General features: G+C 48.1%; 1 protein-coding gene across 1 annotated transcript in view; it reads left to right on the forward strand.

Annotated features, from left to right (window-relative positions):
- LOC112072577 (protein TBATA) overlaps window positions 1–9,654 on the forward strand; it is a 30,622-nt gene that overhangs the window by 12,622 nt on the left and 8,346 nt on the right. The window contains exons 5-6 of the mRNA XM_070439849.1: window positions 8,934–9,013; window positions 9,166–9,327. Coding sequence (XP_070295950.1) covers window positions 8,934–9,013; window positions 9,166–9,327 — 242 coding nt within the window. The remainder of the gene's footprint in view (window positions 1–8,933; window positions 9,014–9,165; window positions 9,328–9,654) is intronic.

The raw sequence follows: 9,654 nt of genomic DNA on the forward strand, positions 1-9,654 counted from the left end.
GCCCTTACTCACTCGAGTCCAACTGGTCCCCACTCATTCACTCAGTAATACTTATCGCTTGAGTCCACTGGTCCCACTCATCACTCAGCCTATTGGAGTCCCAACTGTTCTCAACTAAAGCAGCACTACCCTACTCTTCGACTCCCTGAGCTCCTTTATTCTCCTCTCTCTCTCACAGAATCAAAATCACCCACCTCTGGCTCCTCTCGCTTGGATGTTTCGCCTCCGTTCGTGTGCGCCCGTTTCAAATCCTCGACTAGTGAGTCCGCCACCCACAACCTGCCCACTTTTGACCAAACCCTACCTCCTCTTCCAGACCATCTCTGGGACCTCTCCAATCTTACCTACCCGTCATCAACTCCTCCCTGACCTAGCTGCGTCCCTCTGACTTTAAGATGCAGAAGTTGCTCCCTGTCTCAAAAAACCAACACTTGACCTCTCTGATGTCAAAAACAACAGGTATCTCTTTTCTTTCAAAAACACTTGAGCATAGCTGTCCCTGGACCAAGCTCTCTGTTACTCTTTCTCAGATCAATCTTCTTGACCCTGCTCAAGGCAGCCACTCAACTGAGACCGCTCTCCTCTGTGTCACATCTCTACGCTACTGCCACAGCTGACCCCTCTCTCTGTTTCTCTCCTCCAAATCAATCTGACTGCCTTGTGACACCATGAACCATCATATTCTCCTCTGCCACCCTCTCAGGGTGGGCGTCTCAGCTCTGCACACTTTTGTATTGCATCGTACCTGGCGGCTGCTCAGACCAAGTGAGAGGAGAGGATCAGGTGTCTGCAACACATACTAGTCACTACTGGTGTCCCCCACCAGACCCCCTGTAATATCACTAACGTGTGCCCCCCACCCCAGAGCCCAAACTCATACTTGCCAGAGCCTCTCACTCTGAGCACTGACACGGTGCCCCCCCCCCACAGAGCCGTCTTCCACTACGGCAGGCCCACGTACTCTCACTATGTGTCCCCAGGACCCCCGTACCTGATCACTACTGTGTGCCCCCCCCAGAAGCCAGACTCATCACTACTGGTTCCCCCAGAGCTCACGTACTATCCTACTACTGGTGCCCCCCCCCCCAGCCCACATACTATCACTTACTGGTGCCCTCCACCCAGAGCCCTACTATCACTACTGTGTCCCCAGACCCCGATACTACTTGGCCCCCCCCCAGGCAATACTATCACCTAACTGGTGTTCCCCCACAGAGCCCACTACTATCACTACTGGTGTCCCCCCGAGCCCAGCACTCCATTTCGCCCCACGCCTACTATCCTTGGTTGCCGCCCAGCGCCCAGATATATCCCGTGCCACAGCATACTCTCACTACTGGTGTCCCCAGGGCTCACGGTGCATCACTACTGGTGTGCCCAAGTGTAACGGCAGTCTAGCTCTCCTCCTCCTCGTGACGAGGAGAGGCGAGCGAAAGGATCCGGAGGGACCAATGTGCAGTCGGGTAAGTTTCCATTGCATTTAATAACAAGAACAACTAGACAAAATACACAACAAACGCACACAGCTGTTCACAATTGTTACCGAAACATGACCACTCCAAACTCCAAACAACGGGAACAGAAGCCCCAAACGCCACACGACATATCTGCACCACGCGACATACCTATTTGGTACCTGCGCCTTAAACAATATGGGTAGCATCATTAGGCACGTGACAGCGTGGAAACAGACACGAATCAGAGCCATCGCTAGCATAGTCCTGCGCCACAACACATCAATCTACATAGTTGTTTATCTATGCACTTCATTATATATAGGCATCTCAATCAGACAACGGTTGCAGGCCTCTATGGAGACTGATTGGTGAACCGGCAAACAGACACCAACTGTATGCCCGAGCTCACGTTCCGACCAACTACGTTAACGAGTAGTCGCGCGACAAAATGCGCTCAGATGGACACCCACATAGCTATCACAAGCTACTGGTGTCCCCAGAGCCCACTATCTCACTACTGGGTGCCCCCACGGGCCCGGGTTCTAGGCCCTCTGATCTTCTCTCTTCCCCCACAGTCACTCAGCTCTGTCATATCCTCACATGGTCTCTCCATCACTGCTATGAGATGGACACTCAACTACTTTTCTCCTTCCCGCTTCTGACACCCAGGTGGCGACACTCATCTCTGCGTGCCCGGGCAGATATCTCAGCTTGGATGTCGCCCACCACCTCAAACTCAACAACACGAGCTGCTCTTTCTACCGGGAAGGCCTGCCCGCTCCAAACCTCTCTCTTCATGCGTTGACAACTCCGCAAAGTGTCCCCTTCCATAGTGCAATGACACCTTGGCGTGACCCTGGACAACACACTGTCGTTGCTCTCGTGCTCTGCAGGTTCATGTTCTACAGCAGTCGAAAGTACACCTCACACAGGAAGAGGCACATAGTGATCCAGGATCTTGTCCTCTCCCGTCTGGACTACTCTACTCTCGTGTGTCGGTGGGCTCCCTTGCGTTGTCATCTAACCCCTGCAACTTATCCAGAATGGCCAGTCCGCCTGGTGTTCAACTTCCTATGTTCACCATTGCACACGCTCCTCCACACAGTCCCACGCTTCCAGTCGAAGCTCGCATCATCTCAAGACCCTGTGTGCTTGAGCAGCAAGGAACCACCCTCCCTAACTTCAGGCTTTCTTTCTTCTATTGTGTTATGATGACGTTGTTTTATGTGTAACTCTGTTTGTTGTTGTGTCGCACTGCTTTGCTTTATCTTGTTCAGGTCGCAGGTGTAAATGAGAACTTGTTCTCAACTGGCCTACCTGTTAAATAAAGGTGAAATAAAATATATACAGTGGGAAACAAGTATTATACACTGCCAATTTTGCAGGTTTCCTACTTACAAAGCATGTAGAGGTGAATTTTATCATAGGTACACTTCAACTGTGAGAGACGGAATCTAAAACTAAAATCCAGAAAAATCACATTGTATGATTTTAAGTAATTAATTTGCATTTTATTGCATGACATAAGTATTTGATCACCTACCAACCATAAATTCCGGCTCTCACAGACCTGTCGTTTTTTCTTAAGAAGCCTCCTGTTCTCCACTCATACCTGTATTAACTGCACCTGTTTGAACTCGTTACCTGTATAAAACACACCTGTCCACACACTCAATCAAACAGACTCCAACCTCTCCACAATGCCAAGACAAGAGAGCTGTGTAAGGACATCAGGATAAAATTGTAGACCTGCCACAAGGCTGGATGGCTACAGGACAATAGCAAGCAGCTTGGGAGAAGCAGCAACTGTTGCGCAATTATAGAAAATGGAAGAAGTTCAGGATGACGGTCAATCACCCTCGGTCTGGGGCTCCATGCAAGATCTCACCTCGTGGGCATCAATGATCATGAGGAAGTTGAGGGATCAGCCCAGAACTACACGGCAGGACCTGGTCAATGACCTGAAGAAGCTGGGACCACGTTTCAAAGAAAACCATTAGTAACACACTACGCCGTCATGGATTAAAATCCTGCAGCGCACGCAAGGTCCCCCTGCTCAAGCCAGCGCATGTCCAGGCCCGTCTGAAGTTTGCCAATGACCATCTGATGATCCAGAGAGGAATGGGAGAAGGTCATGTGGTCTGATGAGACAAAAATAGAGCTTTGTGGTCTAAACTCCACTCGCCGTGTTTGGAGGAAGAAGAAGATGAGTACAACCCCAAGAACACCATCCCAACCGTGAAGCATGGAGGTGAAACATCATCTTTGGGATGCTTTCGCAAAGGGACAGACACTGCACCGTATTGAGGGGAGGATGGATGGGGCCATGTATCGCGAGATCTTGGCCAACAACCTCCTTCCTCAGTAAGAGCATTGAAGACGGTCGTGCTGGGTCTTCCAGCATGACAACGACCCGAAAACACAGCCAGGCAACTAAGAGTGGCTCGTAAGAAGCATCTCAAGGTCCTGGAGTGCCTAGCCAGTCTCCAGACCTGAACCAAAAAAATCTTTGGAGGGAGCTGAAAGTCCGTATTGTCCAGCGACAGCCCCGAAACCTGAAGGATCTGGAGAAGTCTGTATGGAGGAGTGGGCCAAAATCCCTGCTGCAGTGTGTGCAAACCTGGTCAAGAACTACAGGAAACGTATGATCTCTGTAATTGCAAACAAAGGTTTCTGTACCAAATATTAAGTTCTGCTTTTCTGATGTATCAAAATACTTATGTCATGCAATAAAATGCAAATTAATTACTTAAAAATCATACAATGTGATTTTCTGGATTTTGTTTTAGATTCCGTCTCTCACAGTTGAAGTGTACCTATGATAAAAATTACAGACCTCTACATGCTTTGTAAGTAGGAAAACCTGCAAAATCGGCAGGTGTATCAAATACTTGTTCTCCCACTGTAAATTAACTTTAAAGGAGGGCCAAGAGACCAGAGGTGGTGAACAGAGTACCCGGGTTGGGATATTTGACTGGGCTGAGCGGGAGCCTCCCTCCTGTAGGGGTGGGAGGGCCAAGAGACCAGAGGTGGTGAACAGAGTACCCGGGTTGGGATATAGGGTTTGAGCATCGCCTGAAGTTATTTATATATTTTTATTTCACCTTTATTTAACCAGGTAGGCCAGTTGAGAACAAGTTCTCATTTACACCTGCGACCTGAACAAGATAAAGCAAAGCAGTGCGACACAAACAACAACACAGAGTTACACATAAACAAACGTACACTCAATAACACAATAGAAAGAAAGAAAGCCTGAAGTTAGGGAGGGGTGGTTCCCCTTGCTGCTCAAGCACCAGGGTCTTGAAGATGATGCGAGCTTCGACTGGAAGCTAGTGGACTGTGTGGAGGAGCGGTGTGACAATGGTGAACATAGGAAGGTTGAACACCAGGCGGACTGCGCSATTCTGGATAAGTTGCAGGGGTTAGATGACACAAGCAGGGAGCCCAGCCAACAGAGAGTAGCAGTAGTCCAGACGGGAGAGGACAAGATCCTGGATCACTACCTGTGCCTCTTCCTGTGTGAGGGTTGTACTCTTCGACTGCTGTAGAACATGAACCTGCAGGAGCGAGAACGACAGTGTGTTGTCCAGGGTCACGCCAAGGTTCATTGCACTATGGAAGGGGGACACTTTGCGGAGTTGTCAACCATGACAGAGAGAGGTCTTGGAGCGGGCAGGCCTTCCCGGTAGAAAGAGCAGCTCCGTGTTGTTGAGTTTGAGGTGGTGGGCCGACATCCAAGTTGAGATATCTGCCGGGCACGCAGAGATGAGTGTCGCCACCTGGGTGTCAGAAGCGGGAAGGAGAAAAGTAGTTGAGTGTCATCCTCATAGCAGTGATAGGAGAGACCATGTGAGGATATGACAGAGCTGAGTGACTTGGTGGATAGAGAGAAGATGAGAGGGCCTAGAACCGAGCCCTGGGGGACACCAGTAGTGAGAGTATGTGGGCTCTGGGGGACACCAGTAGTGATAGTATGTGGGCTCTGGGGGACACCAGTAGTGATAGTACGTGGGCTCTGTGTCACGTCCTGACCAGAGTTCTTAGGTGTTGTGCTTGTTTTAGTGTTGGTCAGGACGTGAGCTGCGTGGGCATTCTATGTTGTGTGTCTAGTTTGTCTGTTTCTGTGTTCAGCCTAATATGGTTCTCAATCAGAGGCAGCTGTCAATCGTTGTCCCTGATTGAGAATCATATATAGGTGGCTTGTTTTGTGTTGGGGATTTGTGGGTGGTTGTTTCCTGTGTCAGTGTTTGTGCCACACGGGACTGTGACGGTTAGTACGTTTGTTGTTTTGTATTTTGTCTAGTTGTCTTGTTATTAAATCATGGAAACTTACCACGCTGCACATTGGTCCTCCGATCCTTCTCGCCTCTCCTCGTACGAGGAGGAGGAAGAGCTAGACTGCCGTTACACTCTGGGGGACACCAGTAGTGATGCACGCTACCCTGGGGACACCAGTAGTGAGAGTATGTGGCTCCTGGGGACACCAGAAGGGATATTACGTGGCCTCTGGGGCGGGGGGGCCACCAGTAGTGATAGTATGTGGCTCTGGGGAGGACACCAGTAGTGATAGAACGTGGGCCTGGGGGGACACCAGTTAGTATAGTACGTTCTGGGTGGGGCACCAGTAGTGATAGTACGTGGGCTCTGGGGGGGGACAACCAGTAGTGATAGTACGTGGGCTCTGGGTGGGGGGGGTCACCAGTAGTGATAGTATGTGGCTCTGGGGGGGGGGGGGGCACCAGTAGTGATAGTACGTGGGCTCTGGGGGACACCAGTAGTATAGTACTTGGGCTCTGGGACACCAGTAGTGATAGTACTTGGCTCTGGGGACCCAGTATATAGGTACGTGGGCTCTGGGGGACACCAGTAGTGAGAGTACGTGGGCTCTGGGGGACACCAGTAGTGAATGCAGTACGTGGCTCTGGGGGGGGACGCACCAGTAGTGATAGTACGTGGGCTCTGGGGGACACCAGTATGAGAGATACGTGGGCTCTGGGGGACACCAGTAGTGAGAGTATGTGGGCTCTGGGGTGGGGGGCACCAGTAGTGATATTACAGGGGCTCTGGGGGGGGACACCAGTAGTGATAGTATGTGTTGCAGACACTGATCCTCTCCATCTCACCTGGTCTGAGCAGCCTGCCAGGTACGATGCAATACAAAAGTGTGCAGAGCCTGAGACGCCCAACCCTGAGAGGGTGGAGAGGAGAATATGATGGTTCATGGTGTCAAAGGCAGCAGATTGATTTAGGAGGATGAGAACAGAGGAGAGAGGGTCAGCTTTGGCAGAGCGTAGAGACTGTGACACAGAGGAGAGCGGTCTCAGTTGAGTGAGCTGCCTTGAAGCAGGGTCAAGAAGATTGATCTGAGAAAGATAACAAGAGAGTTGGTCCAAGACAGCATGCTCAAGTGTTTTGAAAAAATAAGAGATACCTGTTGTTTTTGACATCAGAGAGGTCAAGTGTTGGTTTTTTGAGAAGGGGAGCAACTCTGGCCATCTTAAAGTCAGAGGGAACGCAGCTAGGTCAGGGATGAGTTGATGAGGGTAGTGAAGATTGGGAGAGGTCCCCAGAGATGGTCTGGAGAAGGGAGGAAGGGTTTGGGTCAAGTGGGCAGGTTGTTGGGTGGCCGGACCTCACTAGTCGCAGGATTTGATCTGGAGAGAGAGAGGAGAAAGAGGTCAAGGCGTAGGGTAGTTCTGCTTTAGTGGAACCAGTGGACTCAATAGGCTGAGTGAATGAGTGGGACCAGTGGACTCAATATACTGAGTGAATGAGTGGGACCAGTGGACTCAATAGGCTGAGTGAATGAGTGGGACCAGTGGACTCAATAGGCTGAGTGAATGAGTGGGACCAGTGGACTTGAGCAGAACGGAGAGAGGATATGATAGAAGAGGAGGAAGTAGTGGGGGACAGAGGGAGCAAAGATTCGGCAACGCATGACTATCTGGGCTGAGTGGTTAGGGTTGGAGGAGAGATGGAGAGAAAAGGAAACTAAGTAGTGATCAGAGACCTGGAGGGAGGTTACAGTGAGATTAAAACAACCTCTAGTAAAGATGAGGTCAAGCGTATTGCCTTCCTCTTGAGAGGGAGGTGACTGGAAAAGGGTCAGGCATCGGGGAGGATAAAGTCACCCAGTACGATGAGTGGTGAACCATCGTTGGAAAATTAGCTTTTCAAGTTGTCAAGCTCCATTGAGGAACTCTCTAAGTGCACCTGGTGGGTGATAGATGACAACAATGTTAAGCTTGATTGGAAAAGTGACAGTGACAGCATATAATTCAAATGTGGAAATAGACAGGTGAGATAGGAGGAAAACAGAATCTCCTCTTAGGAGAAATGAGTAGCCCTGTGCCACCATTGAGACGAGAGGTCTTTTTTTTTTATAATTAAAAAAAAATTGTATCTTATTTTTTTTCTTACGCTAGCTTATTAGCATTAGCCACACCTTATGCTGAGGGAGACTAGCTAGTTAGCTACCACCAACCCTTATGCTGAGGGAGACTAGCTAGTTAGCAACCACCAACCCTTATGCTGAGGGAGACTAGCTAGTTATCTACCACCAACCCTTATGCTGAGGGAGACTAGCTAGTTATCTACCACCAACCCTTATGCTGAGGGAGACTAGCTAGTTAGCTACCACCAACCCTTATGCTGAGGGAGACTAGCTAGTTAGCTACACACTATGATGTATATAAACCTTTGGTTGCTGATGATGCTATGTATTGGCCAATGAGAGGCTTGGAAGCCTCCGGTCAGCCATATTGGTACTAACCAGTAGGAGCAGTCCTCCATAGGAATGAATGGAATTCTACAGTATTTCAATTCAAATGGACAAAATTACATGTATTTAAGCATTTGCTGTTCTTGTTGTTGTGGGGATGGTACGATTAGAGCATTTTGTTTTCCTATATATATATTTAGATATATTTAATGTTTAGCTCACATATCATTTAAAAGTCTGCAGTATCTGTACAGTATATGTAATCTAATCTACATATCAAAAACACAAGTAGACATTTCTATAGACTACACAATATCCCCACGTTCACAAGTTCAGGCTATCCTAACTTCAAATTATTAAAAATGTTTAGATGCTATAAACAGTGGAAATTAGCATAAATTTGCCAAAAAATGTATGGCTTCAATGCCAGAAATAAGAACACAGTAGGAGACATTGTAAATGCTACCGCTCTTTAACCATTTCACCTACAAACATTAAAACAATATAAATAATTTTTAAAAGTTTCAAAACCACAAATACTTTAAAACAAGCTTCAGGAAATGTACCTTTCCAGCTTTTAATTAATTGGTAAATATTTCTAAAAACATAATCCTGCTTATTATGGGGCCGGTGTGTAGGCCAGTGACGCACAATCTCAAGAATCCTTTCTGAAGGAACTGTAGATGATATAAACAGACATATAAACAGGAGTGAGATGTCATTGCCTATGCTCTTTCCTCTTTGCGTTATAGCTCTGTTATCAGAAGCCTGGAAAGAGGAGTTGAAAGATCTGTCTGCAAAGGTCAGCCTTTCTACTCAGGACAGAAAAGATGTAAGTACATTCATTTAATAAACAACATCAGCAGTTATTTATAACGTCGGGATTGTTCTTGCCGTTATTTTGGACAGTAGCTGAAATATCATGTCTGTTTGACCTCTATTGCGTGTGTGTGTGTGTGTGTGTGTGTGTGTCTTACTATATAGGAGAATGAAGAGGAGGGTCTAGGACTGGTCCGGAGAAAGACCCAGTACTCTGCCCAGACCGGGAGGATCATTCCTCCCTCCTCTCAGGCGTATCAGCGTAGCCACCAGCCTCAGACCCACCGTCACCCCCCTGCTCCGGTTCTACATCAGCAGGAACTGATGGTACTGTACAGTCTTTCACATTATCTCTATAACCCAAGAGGTATATACACTGCTCAAAAAAATAAAGGGAACACTTAAACATCACAATGTAACTCCAAGTCAATCACACTTCTGTGAAATCAAACTGTTCACTTAGGAAGCAACACTGATTGACAATAAATTTCACATGCTGTTGTGCAAATGGAATAGACAAAAGGTGGAAATTATAGGCAATTAGTAAGACACCCCCAAAAAAGGAATGGTTCTGCAGGTGGTGACCACAGACCACTTCTCAGTTCCTATGCTTCCTGGCTGATGTTTTGGTCACTTTTGAATGCTGGCGGTGCT

The sequence above is a fragment of the Salvelinus sp. IW2-2015 genome, unplaced genomic scaffold (assembly GCF_002910315.2).
Source record: "Salvelinus sp. IW2-2015 unplaced genomic scaffold, ASM291031v2 Un_scaffold1965, whole genome shotgun sequence".
NCBI lineage: Eukaryota > Metazoa > Chordata > Actinopteri > Salmoniformes > Salmonidae > Salvelinus > Salvelinus sp. IW2-2015.